The 23,216-nt window shown below is 40.7% G+C and overlaps 1 protein-coding gene across 3 annotated transcripts in view; it reads right to left on the reverse strand.

Annotated features, from left to right (window-relative positions):
- The window catches only part of GALK2 (galactokinase 2), a 129,214-nt gene that overhangs the window by 52,670 nt on the left and 53,328 nt on the right, over positions 1–23,216 (reverse strand). For all 3 annotated transcript variants that reach the window (XM_070044921.1, XM_060294277.2, XM_060294278.2), the window contains 2 exons: positions 3,604–3,702; positions 1,970–2,122 (listed from right to left, as the gene is read on the reverse strand). In XM_070044921.1, the coding sequence (XP_069901022.1) occupies positions 1,970–2,122; positions 3,604–3,702 (252 nt within the window). The remainder of the gene's footprint in view (positions 1–1,969; positions 2,123–3,603; positions 3,703–23,216) is intronic.

Raw genomic sequence — 23,216 nt, forward strand, 5'->3', positions numbered from 1 at the left:
TCGTGATAAAACTCTGAAAACAATGTTGTGTACGTTTGAGGTCTCCTCAGGAAGGCAGCACTTACTCATATACCTCAAAATAAAAAGTCAACAAGAATAAGCCCTTAAACAAATAAGACACTAATTTCTTCCATCTCCTGAAAGAACAAGTTTGCCCTAAGAGGGAAAAACATTCACTGAAGCCTTTGACATTGAAAAGTTTACTGCACTACTTCTTCTCATATATGCACTGATCAGAAGAGTTTAATATTGAAACATTTCTTTCATAGAATTTTTAGAAATTATCTGAATAAGTAAATTACATATTTAAAACACTTAAATCATGATTTAAAAAAATGTTTAACACTAAAATTTTCCAGAAAAAAAAAAAACTTTTATTTTCTGGCTCATCCATTCCCAACTTCACAACTTCAGGGGATGGGAGTAAGGGGCAAAGTGGTAGGTCAGCCCAAGGGATAACTACACCTTACCCAGCTCCATGGTATCTAGTTCAGTGCTGGGCACACCCTATGCACTTGTAAAAAACTGTGAAATTGAGCAAAATAAATATGACAGGGCAGGTAACCCAGGGAATAGTTTTTCATTTATTCAACACATGTTGTGTGTTGCCTGTGCCTACTTCAGCCTAAGCACTATACCAGGCCTTAGGGATATAAGAGTTAACAAGATGGACAGTCTTGGCCCTCAGGTAAAATCAAGTCAGAAAGAAGAGACAGACATCAAACAACTGTGATAAGTATCATACCTGAGAGGTGCAAGTGCTATGAAATACAAAGAGAGCCTCACCTTAGTCTGGGAGTAAGGAAGTAAAGGAAGGCTTTTCTGAGGGACACTTAGGCTGAGACTTCATAGAGGGCTGGAGCAAGAGCATTCTGGGCATGTACAAGTCCCTGCGGTGAGAATGAGCATCATGGCTAGAGTGTAAAGGGACTGAGGGATGCTAAGAGAGGAAGAGGATGAGGCACATATCGGATCCTGCAGTTCTCTCCAGGAAGTGAGAAGGACTTTTGACTTTATTCCAATGAAATGTAAAGTATTTGAAAGGTGTTGGTAAGCAGGGGAACTACCTGATCAGATTTAAATTTGTAAACCATCATTCTATCTGCTACGTGAAGGATGACGGGGAGAAAGCATGGTAGAGCTCCTGACCAAGATTCTACTCCCCAGCTCCCAGCCTCAGTTCTCTCCAACTTTTAAATCATAACATGTGCCATTCTAGATCTTACATAACATTTAACTTCTGTGCCACTTTTTAGAGTACCTGTTTACATACCACCTGATCAAATACTAACCATTTCCTATTTCAAATCCCCCTAACCTTTACTCTCTACTCTCTCTATTCTTATGTCCTGTATCCTTTTGTATATCTTCATGCTAAGTGTACAACAGGTATTCAGTGAATACTTCCTAAGTAGATTTAAGGCTAGACTAGCAAGTGTCTTTTAAGCTGTGGAACAGAGAACTGCCAAGACTCCTTTCTGGTGTGCATTTCCCTAGTAGACACCAAGCCTGTATTTTTAGAAGGAACAGTGATGGCCAATGGTGCATGTGAGAGGACTGAGGGTTGAGGCTATCGTCACTTTTGTCGAAGAAACAAGATTAGTTATGGTCACCTCCCATCATTCACCCCAACTATCTTTCTCCACCCGTGGACCTAACCCATGGCCTGTACTACACAGATATAAGTTGAGCTGTCCTCTTCTCCCCATTTCCACCCTAGAAGACTCAACTGTGAAGTTCACATAGTTTCCAAATAGCTAGAGGTTGCAAGGCACACCTATACGTTTATTTATCTCCTGAGTTTGAAATCAAATTTCTCTGTATTAAAAAACTTCAGTTAGGACATTGCTGCAGTCAGAATGTTGCCCTAAATTTTAGGGAAACAGACAAAATAATAGGGAACAAAGAGAAAAAGAACAGGAGAAAGCCTAGTGAAACTTCAAGTTTCACTAGTTTGCCAAGTTCATACCTTTGCAGCCAGCCGACACTCCATCACCCTGATATTGAAATGAGAAGTTGCTGCTTTATTCATTTCCACACAACTGTTGGCAATCACAAACACTGCTCCACTTGGGAGTTTCACATCAGTTGCCCTCAGAGGACTAAATTCTATTAACTTGGCCTATTGAGAAAAAAATGACAGGTGAGATACAATGTATTAGAATTCAGAAAATATTTAACCATTTACGCATTTATTTACCTTAGTAAAAATTTTTCCCAAAAATGCATCCATTTATTCATTCAAATATTATTTACTGACTTCCAGGCACTGTACTAGGCACTGAAGATACAAGAGTGAATGGGACAGACACTGTCCCTGCCCTCATAGAGATTACAATCTAGTGGGAAAGGCAGTCAAGTAGTCAAATACACTGCCAGGTGGTGTTAAAAGGGTAGCAAAGCACAGGGCACTATATAGAAACACAGTTGTAGCACCTGATCAGATATAGCCTAGTGTAGGTGCCCCTGAAAAAAAGGGAAATCTAAACTGAGACTTAAAGGATGAGCGAAAGTAGGACAGACAGAGGGTTTCTTTACCCAAACAGGATGTCAAGAAGAGGGAAGAGTATAAGCAAGTTCACAGGCAAAAAATAACATGAGGTGTTAATAGAGTTTTGGGTATTGCAATGTAGCTGGAGCTTAGTGTTTGAGGGATGAGCCATGGTGAGAGGATAGAACTGAGCGAAGGGCAGGTAAAGCAGGGGTCAGATCATGAAGTACTTTGCAAGCCCAAAGAATTTGGACTTTGTTCAGACTCTACAGCTAACTTATGTTAACAACAGGACTCTTGCCATCATGTCTGCTTGTCAGGTCTCATCCAAAAGACCCAGAGTATTTTCTTAGCATTAAACCAAATTTCCTCATGCCTCCTGTCTTTGGCTTAGGGGAATCAACAACAAATACTCTTAATAAGAAGAAATCCAGGTATTCTTGGAAAATAGCCAAACCTGTAGGAATCTGATCGAAAACTAAGGAAAGATTTTAAAGAAATGTCTGTTTCTATTTTGGAAATGGTCAGTTTATGGCAACTATGAAAACCTCTGCTCTGTCTATGGGAGTTGATAACCAAGGGGAAGTGGTATTGGCTAAGGAATTCATTCCTGGCTTCCTGTCAACATTCTTTTCCCTACCACTAAAGCCCCAAAAATGTTGGCAGAGAAAAATGATACCATAGAGTAAATTACAAAAAAGAGGACGAGTGAATATATGTGGTAAGAGAACTAACATTTGGGTTTAAAACCAACAGGAGATTATGAAAATGCCATGAGACGAAATGATTTGGGACAAGAGCGAGAAAAGAGGTCCCAATAACTAGGGAGTTGAGAAATCGCATGCTAACAATGAATTAGAAGGATGGGGGGAAAAAAACCCTAGACACCTGAGGTATGATTCTGGAAGCTTAAGGGAGAGGTGATCAACATGAAATGGAGTCAGTGAACTGGCGATAGCCTTGAATTACAAAGCAGTTGAGAAATACCATCCTACAATAGAGCCTAAAAGAATAGGCTGCCCAGAAAAAAAAGCACTCTGGGGATCTCAAGGCCTTCCTCTCTGGGTGAACATTCCCTGGTGGATATTTCCAAATAGCTCAATGCCACCTACAGTTCCTTCTTCTGCAAGAAACGATATGGACTGGTCCATCCCTCCTCCTTCAGTGCCAATGTAATGCTCACTCTTGGCGCAGATTTCTGCAAGTTCCACCTGGAAAAGTAAAAATTGATTTGCACTGTGAGTAAATCATAATCTATTGCTCATTCATTTCCTACTCCAGACATGACATATGGGTTTGAATTCCAGTGCAGCTCTGATCAACTGATAGTAGCTGCCTGCAGCATTGGGTTAACAAGAACTCCAAGACTACCATTAAGCTCAACAGGAAAACATACAAAGATCAATTAATGTCTGCTGTGAGTTGGAATGAGATATTGACTGTGCATGTTGTGTACAGTCTCGTCCCGCAGTACCCATAGGAGATTCGTTCCAGGACCCCACGGGATACCAAACTCTGAGGATGCTCAAGTTCCTTATATAATATGTCAAAGTACTTGCACATAACCTATGCACATCCTCTCATATACTTTAGATAATCTCTAGATTACTTATAGTACTTAATACAATGTAAATACTACGTAAATAGTTGTAAATACAATGTGAATGCCGCGTAAATAGTTGCCAGTGTGCAGCGAATTCAAGTTTTGCTTTTTGGAACTTTCTGGACTATTTTTTGGAATATTTCTGATCCATGGGTGGTTGAATCTGCAGATGCAGAACCTGAAGATATAAGGAGGGCCGACTGTATTTGCTATCCCTAAAAGACTCCACAGGGCAAGCAGTGTCTCCTGTATTTGCTCCATTCCCTCTCTAGACTGGCATCACCAAAAATCTCATATGGGCACTCACTCATTTCTGCCTCAGCTTTGTCTCCCAACAGTGGACTACTCCACAGTCTCCCCACAGCCAAAGTGAGGTCATCCAACCTTATTTTCCGGTCCAAAAGTAATGCTTCCTCTGTGGCTTTTCCATTAAATGTAAGAATCAGAACTAGTGTCATCTCATCAGACACACCTTCCTCCAATCAAGATGAAGAGGCCCAATACATTAACACATTTCTAATCCAAACTGAAAATGTCAAAATATCTATTTAAGAATCTTCTATGGCCTCCTATTCCTTCTATGGCTTCTTATTTCCTAGAAATAAGTTCAAATTCCTCAACCTGGCATTTCAAAGCTTTCCAAAATGTGCAACCAATTTACACGTGAAATCATATTATCTACCACTCTTTTCCAATTATATTTGTCTCCATGACCATCTCACACATTTATGTAACCTGGTATTATTTCCTGTCTTCTCTCATATAAATCCTATTGCCATCCAATATCCGGCTTATTGGCTACCTACTATGGGCAAGTCCACTCAAATCTTCCTCCATCACACAGTCTTCCTCAAATACTGTTCCCACTACGGCATCCTGCTTCTCTAAACCCTCACAACACTAACAGTATAATCCACTTACCCTACTATTCATTCACTCATTCATTTTTTTTTTCTTCTAAGACTTGATTCAAGCCTTTATTTCTTACCTGTTTTACTGGAAGATTCCCCTACAGTGATCATTGTGAAGCACTGATATAATCATCTCTTGCTTGCTTGGTTGCCAGTGCCTTGACGATCATACTTCTCATTGTGGTACACAACATCTCTAATGACTTATCCCTTGCTCACACCTCCATCCTGCTCTCTCACCACTAACCCCGTAAACCCTAGGCTCAGACCACTGGAAAAATGCTGTTCCTCGTCACCCCCAGGCTCTCTCAGTGCCTTTAAAACTGTGATTTCCTGTCCTCCTCACTCAGTACTCCTCTCTCCAGCATCCCCCACTCGTCATCAGGATTAACCCAAGTGTCACCTCTCCCTTGGAGCCCTCACCACCGCCCAAAGGCACACACACTCCACATAATCCCTCTTCTGTGCTCCCTGTATATAACTCTATGCTCATTTACCAAACCATGCTTTAAGTGTGGCCTTCCTTGTGTGTTTATCCATCAGTCTATGAGAGCCCATGCAGTGCCCAGACCAGAGCCCACTTAACTAATAAGACTGAATCACATAGTGTTCACTATTGCTCTTTAATAGTGTCAGGTTTCAATCACATCTATTTACCCCAGAAAATTGTCAGTCCTGTGAGAAACAGATAAAATAGCTGTTTCTTTTGTGTCCCCTACCTCACACAATGCTGAGCACAAAGTAAATACTCAAAAACAACCCGCTGCTTTCACTTTCTGAGAATAGCTGCCCAAACATCATTTGATAGATCCTGTAAGTGTCATATTCCTTGTTGGATTCACTAACATTAATTTTGCTTCATGACACGAGGTAAGCTTGGTATTTTGACGTAATGGGCATTGTGCGTGGCCTAATGAACACACCAGAACCAGCAATCTTCCATAATAGGCACATTAAAAATAAATTAGTAATCAAAAGGTCAAAACACTTGGATTTTAAAATGTAAAGAAACAATATACCCAGGAGAAGAAGTCCATGCACGATTCATGAGGAATGAGGAGACCTGGGTCCTTACATAACTGTGACAGTGGCCAGTGTGAAAAGTCACCTCCCCACAACAGCAGTAACAGTCATACTTACATGCTAAGTACCTGGCATTATCTCTCCTTTAGGCCTCCAAACAACTCTCTGCTTATCCTTATTATACAGATGAGGAAAATGGGACTTGGAGACATAAACAGTGGAGAAGCCAGGATTTGAACCTCATCTGCCTGACTCCAAAGTTTGTGTTCTTTTCACACTGGACTTTTATTACTCACCTACCCACTGCCAAATAATATAACCGAATAACATAGCCTATTTTTTTCACTACCTCACAGGGATGTGAAATGACAAATGAGATCACCAAAATTTAAGTACTCTCCCTCTTAAGAGGAAAGAAACTAAGGCATCGAGAAGTATATGCTTATTGTTTTTAAAAGCCTCTGAATGCGTGGCAACAATGGTATACTTTACCAGAAATAGGTTTATTTTTCCAGACTACCTATCTCCACGAAATTCAGAGGGACCCCAGGAGTCCCCAGCATCTCTGTGTCAAGGAGAGTCCATCTGCAGGGCTGCAGACATCCCTATACTTTGCTGATACCTCTCATGCTGAATTCTGACATGTGGATCTCATTACCGGACAGACAATAACCATGAGTTTTAAATGGAGGAAACAAAAAGAAAATGAAGATAAGAAAGATGAAGGAAAGGATGACTCATTTTACAGTCCCCCCGGAATGCATAAGGAACTCAGTGGTAAATATAGAGGAAAGAAACTAGTACCAGAAGCTTCCAAATCTTGATTAAAGCCCCAACCCTCCTGCCAACGAGCTAGGTGACCTTAGATAGATTGCTTAACTTTTCTGAGTTTCCATTTCTTCATAGACTATTAATAACAATAATAGTTTTCACAGTTAGAATTTATTGACTACTTACTATATGCCAGGTATTGTTCCAATTGCTTTATATGAATTAATCATTTACTTCTCACAATGACCCTATAAGATAGGTATCTCCTCCTCATTTTACAGACAAGGAAACTGAGTGGGTTTATTAGTTGAGACTAGGCTAGTAATTACTAAAGCTGAAATTCAAACTCCACTTGTTTAACCCCAGAGCCCACACTCTTAATCACCAGGCTATATTACCTCCCATCCATAATATGGAGAAAAGTACCTACCTCCCTGGCTACGGGATTATTGTGATTATCCAGTGAATTAGATAAAAACATCCCATAAACTCTAATGAAGTATACAACTTTAAATTTCATTCTTTTTACAGAATGAATAAGGAATCATCTGATTTATACAAGTAAGTAGCTAAATCCCAAGCCAAATGTAAAAACAGGTTTAATTAATCTGGAACTCAGGACCATTTTTTGAACTGTGCAGGGGGAGTTCCCTAGTGGTTAGGATTCCAGGATTTCACTCTCATGGCCCTGGGTTCAATCCCTGTTTGGGGAACTAAGATCCCACAAGCCTCGAGGTGCAGTCAAAAAAAAAAAAAAAAATTTTTTTTTTTAAACTGTTCAGGGAAAGAGAGAACTTAAAAGATTCTGGGTGTCCCTAAGAGAACCAATTCAACAATAAACTGTAATGGAGCTTGAGACAAACAGGAGAATGTGTGTTCCATTTAAAGCATCCCAGTCTAGGGCTTCCCTGGTGGTGTAGTGGTTAAGAACCCTCCTGCCAATGCAGGGGACACGGGTTCAAGCCCTGGTCCGGGAAGATCCCACATGCCGCGGAGCAACTAAGCCCGTGCGCCACAACTACTGAGCCTGCACTCTAGAGCCCCCAAGCCACAACTACTGAGCCCACGTGCCACAGCTACTGAAGCCTGCGTGCCTAGAGCCTGTGCTCTGCAACAAGAGAAGCCACCACAGTGAGAAGCCCGCGCACCACAATGAAGAGTAGCCCCCGCTCACCGCAACTAGAGAGAGCCCACGCGCAGCAATGAAGACCCAAAGCAGCTAATAAATAAATAAAAATCTTAAAAAAAATAAATAAATAAAAATAAAGCATTCCAGTCTAAATTGGGGGGCAGGGGGAGGGGGGAGGTGGGCAGGGCGGAGAGGCGTGGAGGGGGGAGTCCCTGCCTGCCAAACAAAACATGCCTGTAGTATAAACTTCAGCTGCAGGCCCACAGGCGGCTCCCCAGTGGCCCTATCCCTTCACCCCCATACTAAAAGCAAAAAGGTCAAATCCTAAATTGTTATGAGATGTGAAGAAACTAGACACAAAAGATTTTTTTCTAATTTCAAATCTTGTTTAAGGAAAAACTTGCATGCCTCCGACAATAAGCAAAAATCAGTGCTAGGCCCATAGCCTTAGCCAGGGATGGCATGACCTGAACTCAGAGAACAATTAATGGAGGGGCCTTAATAGCAGGGGATGTAAACGGGAGCAGAGAATGCCTATCATTCTGGGTGATGTGAGGGAGACATGTGAGCCTGCCTCACCCTTTCTATCCTTGCGGACACTGGAAATAGAACCGTAAAATGTGCTCCAAGAGTTATAATCAGGCAGAGTGACGTGCAAAGACACTGAATACTCCATACACACTTGAATTATGTAAAATATCAAGAGATTTCATGAGAATAAGAAGGAGCTGTCGAAAACACATTAACAAAAGTGTATGGAAAGAAGCCTATCGGAAGTTAACTTCCAGAACAAACCGAATCACACTTTGTGACCACCTAGAGGGCTGGGGTAGGGAGGGTGGGAGGGAGGGAGACGCAAGAGGGAGGAGATATGGGAATATATGTATACATATAGCTGATTCACTTTGTTATACAGCAGAAACTAACACACCATTGTAAAGCAATTATACCCCTATAAAGATGTTAAAAAAATCAATAAATAAAAAATTATTAGGCAAACATCATAGTAACAATTCTTACAGGCAAGATACACTAATGGATAAATGGATGAAAGTTTGAAGAGAAACAGAACAGTTACAGAAATTATTCCAAGACACTTATGAATTACAAAAGGAAAAATAGTGGAGAAATCTATCAGGCAGCAACTCAACTAAATGATAAAGTTTAAAATCACTAGTAATAAGATATATCAACATCATGATAGAATGCATAAAGAAGGACACATCACTTCTGTGATATTCTTGCCAAAAAATGCATTACCTCAATCTAATCATGACAAAAAAATCTGACAAACCCAAATTGATAGATATGAAAGTACTAAATAACTGACTGCAAAATAACTGAGCAGGACTTTTCATAGTATCAGGGTCATGGAAGACAAAGAATGAGGAACTGCCACAGATTGGAAAAGCTTAAGGAGAGACCATTAAATGCAATGTAGAATCCTGGATTAGATCCTGGAACAGAAAAAGAACATTAGGAGGAAAACTGGCGAAGTTTGAATGAGGTCTATAGTATAGTTAATAGTATTGTATCAATGTTAATTTCCTGGTTTTGAAAATTGCACTATGGATATATAAGTTGTTCACATGAGGGAAAATGAGGTGATGTGTGTACCTGAACTCTATTATTTTTTAGCAGCTTTTTTGTGGTAGAAGTGACATACACATATTTAGTATAAATTTTAATAAGCTTGACACATGTATCACCCCATCAAATCATCACCACAAGATAGTGAACACCTATCCATCACCTCTAAAAGTTTCCTAATGGCCTTTTGTGGCAGCATAATTCTTTCTGCATAATCCATGTCATTTGTAGTTCATCCCTTCATACTGCTGGTAGTATTCCATTGTATGCCTATACCACCGTTTGTTTGTTCATTTGTCGGTTGATGGACATTTGGGTTGTTTTTAGCTTTTGGCTATTGTAGATAGAGCTGCTGTGAGCGTTGGTGTATAACAAAAAAAAAAAAGAACAAACCAAATCAAATTCGAGGACCGGATCCCTGATGCCTGAGGGATTCTGAGGTTCACCCCCTTCACCTATCCCCCAAGCCCCTCCCCGCAACACACAGGCAACCTGAGAACCCTCAGGCAAAAACAGCAAAGCTCTAATGAAGAAGGGACTCATTCCCCTCCCACCAATGTATCAATATCTTCTTCTGTCCTTACACCTGAGCATGTCAAGAGCCCCAGGCGCCTCCAACCTCCAGATTGTCAGGAGACAATCTGACTACATGAGAAATTTTTCCGCAGTTTGTAGCCAATAAACTCATTTCTATTTTGACTCCTGCCCTCTGGACAGTTAGGAGAACCCTGGCATTATTCATGGATCTTCTTTTAAAGCTACTGAAGATAGTTAATGAGGCTACTTTAGCCCTCTGTGTGGCTCTTCTCTTGAAGCAGCCTGGGAAAGAACCAAAAATCACATGGCCTCCCAAATTAAACAGTGTACCCATCTGCTGACCAGGGGGGATCCAGTAATAACAGAAATAACAGGGTTAGGTTTCATAGTCACTGAGAAGGGCTAAAGATTCATAAATGTGTTGCCTAGCTAACACTGGACGTTTATAAAGACAATAAAAATACAAAAGACTTCCAGATATCAATACAGCAAACTTTATTTTTGTTTAGCAGTTTTACTAATGAGATTGTTAAAAGTAGAATAATTATGTAGACAGAAAATGTTCATCTTTCCCTGTGGGAAGGCTTGCTGTTAAGAACACGGACCCTAACCGAGACAGCATCATCCAGCTATTGTAGGTCACCGACAAGTGCAAGTTAAGAGAAAAGAAGGAAATGAACAGCCCCATTCATTCATTCAACAGTCATTTAAATACTAGCATCCTACAGATAAGTGGACAGGTCACTCAGTGTCTTCCCTCAAGGAGCTCACAATATTGATAATGGCTTCAGGTGAACAAGTCTTTCAAAAGAAAGTGTAAAACTAGTGTGCCAGACAATGATTTGCCCCCTAGATGTGCTGTCCACCCACCTCCATCCTACTATCTGCCCAGGAGGCTGCCCAGCATGAACTATATCGAGAGGCTCCTGTGCACTCTGCTTTCCACTGGGTTTCTGCAGCAGAGGACTCTGGCAGGAAATGGGGAATGAGGGAGGGGGGAGTGAGGTCACGCTGCCAAGATCACCTTCAGACACAAGGGCGTGACAGCTCAGCTACAACTAGTCCTCATTACCTACTACACCTTGGGAAATAGTCGCTGTGAAATAAATTGCCCTTGATTATTGAGTGTGCTATTTCTTGTCATGACCCTGGCTGATATATCTAGATAAGGTGAAAATGTTAATGGCTCCTCTGACTTTTCTTTGCCTCAGATACTTTCTCAACTTTCTCCCCCTTCAATCCTTCTCCACCTTAACTTTCAAAATGCCTGGGTTCTTACTTGGGGCTATTTTCAAATTCTTCCCCAAATTGGCAAACCTGTCAGGGAGACCCCAGCCAAGTAGGAGAAACTTCATGAAACAGCACCAAGGTAAATTTTAAAAAGACTGAGATAGACTTGCTTTGTTTTGTAACATGGCTGATGACCAAACTCTAACTTGTGGACACTTTGGAGAGTTCTAAGTGGGGGGGGGGGGGGGAGTAGGCTTGCTTTAATTAGAAAAAGAAGAAGAAGGAGGCTATTATTTCTTCTTCACATCTCTAACTCAAAGAGATTAGTAACTTTCAGATTTTTTACTTCAAGAACAGTTGCCTAAGGACAATGACAGCCAGTTCCCAAATGAACATAGCAGATGCGACTGACTCTGATGGTTCAGGCTGAAAAGTTCCAGTAAATAATGCAGGAAAGGACAAAGGAGGAGTTCAAATATTAAAAAAGTCAGCAACCACAAAGAAAAACACTGAAGAGGATTCTCAAAAGTAAATCTGAAAAACCTGCTAAAATCTAGAACCATCAAAGAGTATGTACTCACGAGTGTATATCACACACACACAAAAAGAAAAGTGGACTCCTCCATCCGTGTACACTGAAGAGAACATAATCTAATGAATCTGGAGAAGGCTAGTAATTGGGGAATGTGGCTCTCAAAATATCTGGGGTGCTTAGTGAGGGCAGAAGCACAGTCTTCAAGTCATCTCCCTTCAAACTGTAAAGAAAGAACAAGGACCACTTGCCAAACCTAACTGACCTGCAACCTTTAGTCATGGAGGGGCCCAGATTCTGAGAGGAGGCCTTCAACAAGGCAGGAACAACTGCATTTTATGTGAAACAGTTTGGGATTCCAGGTCCATGGGTAACATGAGAAAATGTCTATGATAGGTTTCTTCTAGATCTCAACCATTGCTACCTGTATTGGATGAGGAAAAACCTTTGTAGGTGCCTGTAACATACAACCTTGAATAAATGACAATCCTGGATGTGCAGATATGTGCGGTAAGACTATTAAAATGCTAACATGAATCCAACAGGTAATAATGAGATGCAAAGGGAGGAAAGAAAACAGTACCCTCTGTGGTCCTCTAAGTGAGGGCCTCAGACAAAGCATCAGTGTCCCTGGGGGACATAGTCGGGCCTCATCCCAGACCTGCTGAATCAGAACCTGTAGCTTAACAAGAGCCCCAGGTGATTTGTAGTCACATTAAATTTGAAAGCACTCCTCTAAAAAAATTTCCTACACTGGGGCTTTTTTTTTTTTTTTTCTGGCTGCACCACGCAGTATGTGGAACTTCCTTGACCAGGGATAGAACTTGCACCCCCTGCAGTGGAAGTGCGCTGTCTTATCCACTGGACCACCAGGGAAGTCCTCACTGGGGCTTTCTTAATAAATTAAGCAGACAGGAAAGAATAGGAAGAAAAAAGGGAAGGAAGCTAACAAATGTCACATGTCTTCTAAGGCAAGATACTATGAGGATATTTCATATGTGCTATCTTATTAAGTCTCCAAAATGACTCTGAAATGTCAAAATTATAATTGCTACTTTATAGAGAAGGAAACTGAGGCTCGAAAAGGTCAGTAAATTAACCTAAGCTAAGAGTCAAAGCCTGATAGGGTTGGCTCCAAAGTCCACCAGGCCACCTTGTCCGCCTGCCTCAGAAAATGGAGGCTGTGCCTAGACACTGGGTCCCCGTAAGCACATGGAGCAAAATGTATCCACACCAGAACTGAATATCCCTCCTGTAAAAATTAACAACAGAGTTGACCATGGGGCCCTAGGATGCAGATATTTCTGAGTAATCACGATTTCACTCCATCTTATCCCCAGGTTAGAAAGAAAAAAATCTACCTTGCTGGACTGTTTGGGGCTTGAAGCACTCTCCCATTATCCGTCTCCAAATACAATCCCACACACCTCCCTTCCAAACAGCCACACCCAGAGGGATCTCAATATAAGGCTGACATTTTGGTAAGATTCATGCAGCCTAATAATAATAATAGCAGCTAATACACTGAGTCAGACATAGTCCTAAACACTTTTCATGAACTATAAAATTTCAAATCCATGAGGGAAGTTCTCATTAATAAATGCATTTTGTAATGCAGAAACTGAAGCATAGAGAGGTTAAGTAAGTTGCCCAAGATCATTCGGCTAGTAAGTGGCAGAGTCAGGATTTGAACTCAGAATCTTGGCTCTAAGGTTTCGACCACAATACTATGCTTTACCCCTAAGGGGAGTGGAGTTTCAAAGGTGAGCCAGGAACCCAAAATTCAGAAGCCCCCAAAAGCCTTCTGTGTATACTTTTATCTCTCACTAGCACAATTAATTCAATCCCTTTCATTGTTTAAATTCGAAAGAAAGAAAGAAAGGCCAGCAAACACATACCAAGGTAACTATTATTGGGAAGAGGGAGGAGGTGAGACGGAATTGGAAAAAAAAAAAAAAAAGTTGTTGTGGGAAGACAGCAGGAGGCCGTGGCCTGGCCACATTGATGGACTCAGACAAGAACATGACCCAAGTCACCGCTACTAAATACCAAGGGGCCTACACACGCCTGTGGTAAAGGCTGGTGTCACTCGCTTGGCTAGCTGACCATTTATTTTGGCTCTGACCTTTGAAGAATGTTAAGTAATGATGATAATGATGGATGGGCAGCAGGCCCGTAATCTCTGTGGTTTGGCAAGTGTGTCCTGGAACTGCACAACCCTGCCCATGGTCAGAGGGATGCTCCCACTCCCTGGGGGGGGAGGGTTCTTCATGCGGAGTTTTGAGCGGCACTGTCCTGTCCCACCCTCAAGGTCCGAACTGCAGGAAATCTGATTGTAAGCCAATCTGGACTCTCCGGGGGAAGGTAAGGAGTGGGGGGAGCATTAGATAATTAACTATTCTTTTTCCCCCAGCATAACTGTTCAAATTAACACCTGTTAATTTTCCTCATATGACTCCAATTGTACAGAAATGGACCCAACCCAAAGAGAAAAAAATAACTCCCATGAATCATCATCTAGATTGACCAAATCCATAACTCGGCAGACACGTTTGCCTGGGAGAAAGGATTTTATGTGTACAGTATTCAATTCACAAAGACTTTAACATGAAGTGGGAAGAACCTTTAGGGTCAGGAAATGGTGAAGAGCGTTAAAAGAGTTGTTACAAGGGATATTTGAGTTGTGCTCAAACGTTATGTCAAGAGCATCTACTATATAGGTCATTGTAAGAAACAGTCACATGAACAGCATTTTTGCATTTGTTTTCAGACTGCTGGAGTGGTCATTTTCATTATGCTTTGTGTGCTGTAAAGAATCCATGTGAGAAATGCATTTTAGAATTTAGTACCCCCAGAGAAAACACTGCCTCCTCTGAAGAACTGGAATGGTTTCTCTCTTCTGATCACAAGACCTATATAAATTACTATGTTTCCCTTTTTACCTTGGCTTCCAGTAATCTCAGTAAATACAGTTAAACAAAACAATTATACTAAGTAGTTAACAGATGGTGTGCTTTCATTCTTCTTTCCTTTGCCCTGGTTTTTAATTTCTAAGTTATTAACCTTATTGAATAAATATTCTTGGTCGTATAATTCCTAGAATTTTTTTCAAAAGAAAGTAAATAGGCACTTGGTACAAGTAAAAGAAAAAATTGAGACATAACAAGCGTCAGGTGGATAGTCATATTAAGTAGGGGAATGATAATGATAGAGTACATTCTAACAAGGGAGACTAAGAATGGCAAGGAGGTCCTGTGACCATATTCCAGAAGGAACTGGTGAAAGAATAGTAGATGTGTGAGGAGCCAGGAGAGCTTCCTTAAACTTTGAAACACTCTAATAGCAACAGAAGGAGAAAACTGGGGATTGAGATAGAAAGGGCAGGTTGTGATTAAACATAAGAAAAATTCTTCCAATGACTAAAATGGTCCAAGAATGAAAAGAGTTAATTTGTGAAGCAATGAGATTACTGGGGATATTCAAGTGGAGGCTAGAAAATTGTCTTCTATGAATGTTGAAGAGCAGAATTTTGCTTGGGTTGGGAGGTGACTACAATAAGTAGCACATAGGGAGAGGGCCGCTGAGATATGGGCTTCAGGCACAGGAACCTCTTAACTTCAACTGCTGTGTAAACTATAGATTTCCTCGCTCTCCCCAAGATGGGAAATATTATAAATATTATATTCAACAAAAGATGAAGATAAAAATAGAAGCCCTAGAGACAAAAGGATCAGTACAACTCTGACTTAGGGAACTCCTGCTTGCTTCAAAACATATTTCCAAAAAAGAGAGGGTTCCCTGCCCTTTTTGGGGTGGGAGAGGGAAGTAAAAAAACTTCATGAAACAGTAAGGAATATCCATTCTGGCCTATCTCCCAAAATGTGGATTCTCAGGCACGTCTCTAGTCCCCATCCTTCATCTTCATGAGGCCCCTTCAGTCACACGCCAACTTGGGGCTACCACAGCAGCTTACATCCACCTTCCATGCAATCTACTAGGTCCCCCCTGCACTGCATGACATATCCCATGCAAGGGCAGCTAGAGACAGATTCATGTGATCTTTTACACAGCATTTTGGACATGTATTCAGAGCTCTATACCACACACTGCGGTATAGACAGAACACACTGTCCTCTCACAGTGTAGAGAACCAAACGTAGCGCCAAGACCCAATATCTGGTTTCATGAATGGACGATCTTATTGCCAACCTAGAATCTAATCCAAAAGGCAGAAAAACTGACCAAGAAAACTTGTCCTTTGGAAAATAAATGTCTGATTGCAATTTTTTTCTCTAGATTTTCATTCCTTGTTGAGTACCAACACATAGCCATTCCTGACACTCCCCAAAGTTATAAATGTCAGAAATACCGTGTTCAACAAAAGACTAAGATGAAAATAGAAACAAACACTCTCCCAGATGTAAATACAGATATGCCAGCCAATAGTTTAGCAAACCATTGGCAGAAGGTTTCAAAGAAGGGTAAATAATTTCTAATGGAACAGAAACTAACCTAGACCAGGAGATGTACCCAACTGGTAAGGTAATTTGTCACAAAACACATCCACTTTACACACTGTCAAAAGATGGAACAAGAGACACTAACATTGTCTAAAAGGGGGTGGTAGGAAAGAAGGGGAGAAAAAGACAATGATCATTTCCAAGAGATACCAGTAAGGATGGTCCTTGGCTGCTTTGCAAGGTGGATAATGGACTCTCCGCTGCTGGACCAAACAGCAGCCCGCAACATTAGCAACTATCCTGACCACCGGTGCATTGGATGGCAGCTCTGCTCACTTTCCCTCCTCACTTCATGAGTCTTTCCTTCCACTACTTTGGAAGGATATACTACTCATTCCTACAGTTGAAGTTTTAGCTCTTCAAAACATTCTGGAATACTTTGTGCCTATGACAACATATGACATAGTTACTTTGAAAAATAAGTCATTTTTGCCTGACACCTCCAACTCAGCTTTCACATCTCAACTTACTCCACGAGGTCTTCCCTAAAAGCTATCTATCCCTCCCCATATAAACTGGGTTCTTCCTGTTTTTCTTTCTTATAGTCTATTTCCTTCACAGCATTTATCACAATCTGTATATAGATACTTGTGTATGTTTGTTTAACATTGGTCTCTCCCATTTGTCTAAGCTCCATGAGGGGAGGGAGCGTGTGCCTGTTCACCTCTGTATTTCTAGTATCTACCCTATCTGATGAAAATGAATGTTGAATGAATAAATGAATATATGATGTCAACATCTTGTTCTACTAATCTACCATATTCAAGACAAAAATCTGCACCTAAGAAATGAATATGTACCAAATAAAAACCCTGAAACTGCTCACTCTCAGTCATATCATGACGTTGGCACATCTTGGAGAGTGAAATATCACTTTCTCTCTTTTGCTTTAGAGTTCATTCTTCCTTACACTTCTGTGTGCTGCCATTATTGAAGGGATTAGTGTTTCCCTATCTTGAACTGAGATCCTGGTACAGAAGACTTTTACCCCTTAACTTTGCTCCTACACCTCTCCTCCATACTGGCTTTTAGCTCATCATAATTTTAGGAAACCACTTAGAGCAATGTTTTCAAACAATTGGTGGCAACCCATTACCTAATTACGAAATCAATTTGGTGGTTCAAAATATGCTTTTTAAATAGAAGGGAAGGGAATGGAATGAAAGGTAATGGAATGGAAAGTACTGCAGGTAGAAAGGGTAAGTATTGTTTTGTGAAACTTTTCAGAGTATGTTTGCCCATGTGTATTATATATTACACTGCAATGTAAAACATGTTTTACATGAGTCATGGTCCAAAATTTTTAGCAACTTTAACTTACAGTAATAAACTAATAGTAGGGGAAATCTCAGATAGCAATCTACAGATAGGTAATTTATAGGCCAATGTTTATTTACAAATCCAGCTTTCCTCCTTTTATTAAATATTAACAAGTTGCCTACAATCTGCATAGGAAAATCTGATTCCTAATACTTTCAGCCTGAAACTGTGCTGGGATTCTCTAGTCCTTTCTAATGAGGCTAAAAATCTAACCCATCAGAGTCAGGCCAAAGCAGTCATGTCTTCAGTTACAGGAATGTCTGAAGGCCCTTGCTTCTTGTGGATTCGTCCCACTTCCTCTTTAATCCCTATCTTTGCCAGGAAAAGCCCTTCTCAATTCCCCCCATCTGGTGAGCGGATCTACGTTTTCTTCCTAGCCACCCTTTGCAGCCCCTCCAACTGTGATTGAATCCTACTTCTTTCTTTGCACTCTCAGGTCTCCTCTCCCTACCCCCAACTTACCCTTTGTGATATAATTAAAAATAAATATTTGATTTTTTGTTCTAGTTTCTGGCACACAAAACCTAAAGCTCTTGGAATCTCTGGAGTGATGAGTGTCTTTTATATGCTAGAGAGATGACTGGTGGCTAAGGGCTCCCAGATAGCTTCGGAATGGGGGCTGGTTCCCAGAAAGACCAAGGCATGGACTAGAGTATTGGGGCTTTCAGCTCCCACCCCCGCCCCACCCCCACTGTCACCTCCAGGGAGGGGAGGGGCCTAGAATTGAATCAATAACCAACAGCCTATGATTTAATCAATAGTGCTTACAGAATGAAACCTCCATAAAAACCCCTAAACAACAGGGTTCAGAGAATTTTGATTTGGTGAACACATCAAGGCACTGGCAGGTGGCACACGTGAAGAAGGCATAGAAGTTCTGTGCATCTCCCTTACCCAATACCTTCTCCTATGCACCTCTTCCATATGGCTGTTCCTGAGTTGTACTGTTTATAATAAACCAAGCTCAGAAGCAAGTGTAGAGCTTTCCTGAGTTCTGTGAGTCATTCTAGAAAATGACTGAACCTGAGGAGGGAGTTGTGGGAACTCCCAACTTTATAGCTGGTTGATCAGAAGAACAGGTGACAACCTGAGACTTGCAACTGGCACCTGAAGTGGGGTCAGTCTTGTGGGACTGAGTCCTTAACTTGTAGGATCTGACACTAACTCCAGGGAGTGATAAAACTGAATTGAATTGAATTGAATGGATTGTAGAACACCCAGTTGGTATCTGGAGAGTTAGAGAATCGGTTGGTGTCAGAAAAATCCCACACATTTGGTATCAGAAGTGTTATAAAAATATTATTAAAATAGGTCATATCCCTCTTGTTCCGAGGTCCCAGCCACTACTCTCAGGCCCCTGAAGTTACTACATTATTTATAAAACTGACTGTAATGGGCCCTTATGAGAAGTATGTCTAGCCATCCCGTCTTCATCTCAACTGTTTTCTGGCGGCACTGCCCATTCCCCTCTTTCTCATTCCCCCCCGCACCCTACCATCCCAAGGTTATAGCAATGTAGATCTTGAATGCCAGCTTCACACACTATAATCTGCCATTTCTCACCCACCCATACAAGCACCCAACCCACCCACCCCACTACAGGTCATAGATCCAGGGGTGGGTACTGTATCAAAGGCAAACTAACCAGATTCCCTTCTAGATTCCCTTCTCCAAGGGAATCTTCCCAATGGGGAAAGAAAGAATCAGTTTGCGGGGGGTAATTTGGATCTGTTCATAGGATCTTAGAAGTTGTCAGCAGTCATGTTTTTTACTGTGTACCAGAAAAGTAGAGGAAGCTGGTCTGAAAATAGAGAGGAATGAAACAGACAAGGAAAAAGAGAGCAAGGCAAGTGACAGAGGCAAACCTAACACTTAAGTTTCTGTCCATCCTTGAAATCCAGCTATAACCAGTATCTTAGACTACAAAATGGCCACAAATCCTTCCCCTCCCTGTTTCTATTCCCTAGCCTGAGCTAGCCTGGTGGATGATGAGAGACATGTGGCCCAGTTGCTTCCATCATCCCAGCTGACAACCAGCCAACCCAGAAGCAGTACTGCCTAGCTAACCAGCAGTTGAGAACAGATGTGTGAATGAGACCAGCCAAGACAAGCAAAAGCACTATCAAGTTGAATCCAGTCCAAATGGTTGTTGTATTGAATCACTACGTTTTGGGGGGGTTTATTCCACAGCAAAGGCTAACTGATATACTCACCTTTGCATTCCAGGACCTATCCCTTGAGTGGGCTGTTTTTCCTTGCATGCAAGAGTCTCAATAACTCACATTTGCACTCAAAAATATTTTACCTTCACAGAAACCCAAAGAATATTCAAACAGTCAAACAATTTTAAACATTCTGTTTCATAGTTTTATATATATATATATATATATATATATATAGAGAGAGAGAGAGAGAGAGAGAGAGAGAGAGAACTATTCACACAATTACATTTTCTCCTCCCCCAGGCTCCAAGACCATCTCCTCCATAGCTTATCAATTTTTAGTATATATGTGCTGCCAAAATACCTCACTGCCTTTTCACAAAAACAGATTTATGATCTGACCCCTGCTTATTTCTTCTACCATAAGCTGCTGCTGCTTTTAACACATAGTTCATGCTCCTGTCAAACTAATTTCAGTTTTCTGAATATCCCATGTGCTCTATGCCTCTTTGCAAATGCTGTTCCACCTCCACTCATTCAACAAACATTTACTGAGTGCCAACTGTCAGCAAGGTACTATTACAGGTTCTGGGGATAAAGCAGGGGGATAAATAAGACCAGAATTCTATACTCTTCTCACTTTCATAACTGTGGCTAATTGCTCTTTCACTGAGACTAAATTCAAGCAGCAACCCCTCTGGGAAATTTTCATGGCCTCCTAGAATCGAGTTACATACTCTAACTCTCTGCTCTATCATAGCACTTATCAGTACAACACAGTGGTTAAAGCATGTAAGTTTCCTCATCTGCAAAATGGGAGTTATAATAATTACTCATATCATTGGGTTGCTGCAAAGATTTTAAAAACCTAGAATACAGTTAGTGCAAAATAAATGTTGACCATAATTATTAGCCAACCAGAAATCAATATCCCACACCACTCCAGGTTCTTTCCACCTACCATTCCCTCAGCCTGGAATGCTCTTGCTCTGAAATCTCTGCTCAAATGTCACCTCATCAGACACTTTCCCCCATCCCCCTAAAATATATTAATACCCCCTACCACTCTCCATCTCATACCCTGCTTTCCTTCTTCAAGGCTTTTACCATCTTATGTTACCTTTTCATTTATTTTCTGTCTCCCCCTATCAAATGTAAACTCCATGAGGGAAAGCACTTTGTTTTAGTGCCTAGAAGAGTGCCTGGTACAAAGTAGACATTCTATAAAATTTTGCTAATTGGATCAACACATGCACTAAATGTATGTTCCTCGAACTGTAATATTTTCATAAGATTTTATTTTCATCACAGTACTCAAGACGACAATGAGTCCAATCTTTGGTTGTTATGATTATAGGTTATTTTTAAATTTAACACTAACACACTTTTAAATTTCCCAGTGTTCTATAATGAGAATATATTGCTTTTATAATAAGAAAACTAAATTTCAAGGAATCTATAATCATTCTTGATGAAATCACAAAAAAACTGGAGTTATTAAAAATACATTTTCACCCATTTAAGACAGTGGCTGCTTCCCACTTCTGTTTATAGCTCTAGAAACCCCCAACTCATCAACTAGCTCTCAAGACTGAAACTCACACTTAAAAACTGTTCATATTCTCATTTCCATTACTTTTAGTCAATACTTATATATTTTAACTATAACAGTACAATTAGAAAATATTTAATTGATCTTAAATTTCTGGTCAACAAGCAAAAACTCCCACTTTACTACTTTATAACTATATATAAAGGCTATATAATACCCATCTCCTTTCTCCAGTGGAGAGGAAATTAGGAAGTAGAAAATAAAACTAAGAGAGCACGAGACTTTACACAAGTATGAAGAATACAGCTGGGAATAAAAGAGACGTTTCCACATCCATAAAAAGAAATTCACACCTTTAGAAACACCTCTATTTTGGGTAGCCAATTATGTAGTATAGGAATAGGGCCAGTTTCATTGCCTGTTTTGCTCCTTGAACACCTCCCTATGTAATAACTCCTTCACCTGAAAATGTAAGAGGCAGGGGATAAAATTCAGAAAGTTCAAGTTGGGTCCCAAGAGGGATAGTCTTTACTAGTACCATTACTATGACAACTCTGCTGATTCACATGCTTAGATTTATGGGACATGTTTTCATATATGTATATGACAGACGAAGCCTATTAGCAACTAAGAAACCTAGCACCTAGCACAAATGCCTGGAACCAGGAATTACAGTCACATTTTTAACAACCAGTGTGGCACAGATTCCATCTACTCAGAATGGATATCAGCCATAGGAGAGGAAAGAGAGATATTTGGCAGATCAGTCCTACCTGGAAGATAATAACTCTTCAATAAAACAGATAAATGAATAAATCCTCTGGATTAAGTTTAGTTGCAAGATTGACAGACTCTCAAGTGATTATACTAAATAAAAAGCCCAAATAATTATTTACATTATCACCAGCAAATTAGCGTTTTGCAAATGAGATCACATTTTTTTTCTTAATTCAGTTAGGCACCAGACTGCACACTGGGGATCCAAAGAGTAAAAAAAGGATAGTCTCTACAACATGAGGAATATAGTCAATGTTTTATAACAACTATAAATGGAGTATAACCTTTTAAAACTGTGAATCACTATGTTGCATACCTATAACTTATACAATATTGTTCAGCAACTATACTTCAGTTTTAAAAAAAGGGAGGGTATAGTCTCTGTGCTTGAAGACCTCGCCAGAGTCTAGAGGGAAACATCTTGCAATACAAAGTAAGAAGCCCAATAGTGCAGTTAGAGGTTACACTGTGGTCAGAAAGGCCAGGGAGCTTTAAATCTAGGTCTGATGGCAAGTGGGGGGAGGGCGTCCCTTAAACAGTTTTACGACTACAGACTTAACCCACAGTTCCAGATGGCCATCCCACAGAAGCATGCCAACTGACACGGTGGTACTGAGCGAGCAGAAGCATGAATAGTTCACTAGCCAGCAGTACAACCACCTGTCTGCCTCCTGCGAGTGAGGCACCAGCCTTACAAGCAAAGGGCAGCACTGTTTATCTTTTCTGTTCTATAATGTACCAACTAATGACTAGAGAATCCTAAAAGATCAAATGACCACTCTGACTTCTATCAACACCACCCACCTGGGAAGGAAGAAAAGGTTAATACACACAAGACAGCATGCACCTGACAGGCAGCCGTCTGCCCATGTCAGGGCTCTTGAGTCCACCTGTTCTCTGCAGAAGCTCTGGCTTAAAATGACATCTATCGAGACGGGCTGCAGTATCACTTTTACAGTTAGATATACTACTAATTAACCTCTTTTACTCTAACGTAAAGCTTTAAAGAATTAAGCCTGTGTAGCATAAACCCCTTAAAAGATTACAATAATTAGAGATAGGGAGACA

The sequence above is a fragment of the Globicephala melas genome, chromosome 2 (genome assembly GCF_963455315.2).
Source record: "Globicephala melas chromosome 2, mGloMel1.2, whole genome shotgun sequence".
NCBI classification, from domain to species: domain Eukaryota; kingdom Metazoa; phylum Chordata; class Mammalia; order Artiodactyla; family Delphinidae; genus Globicephala; species Globicephala melas.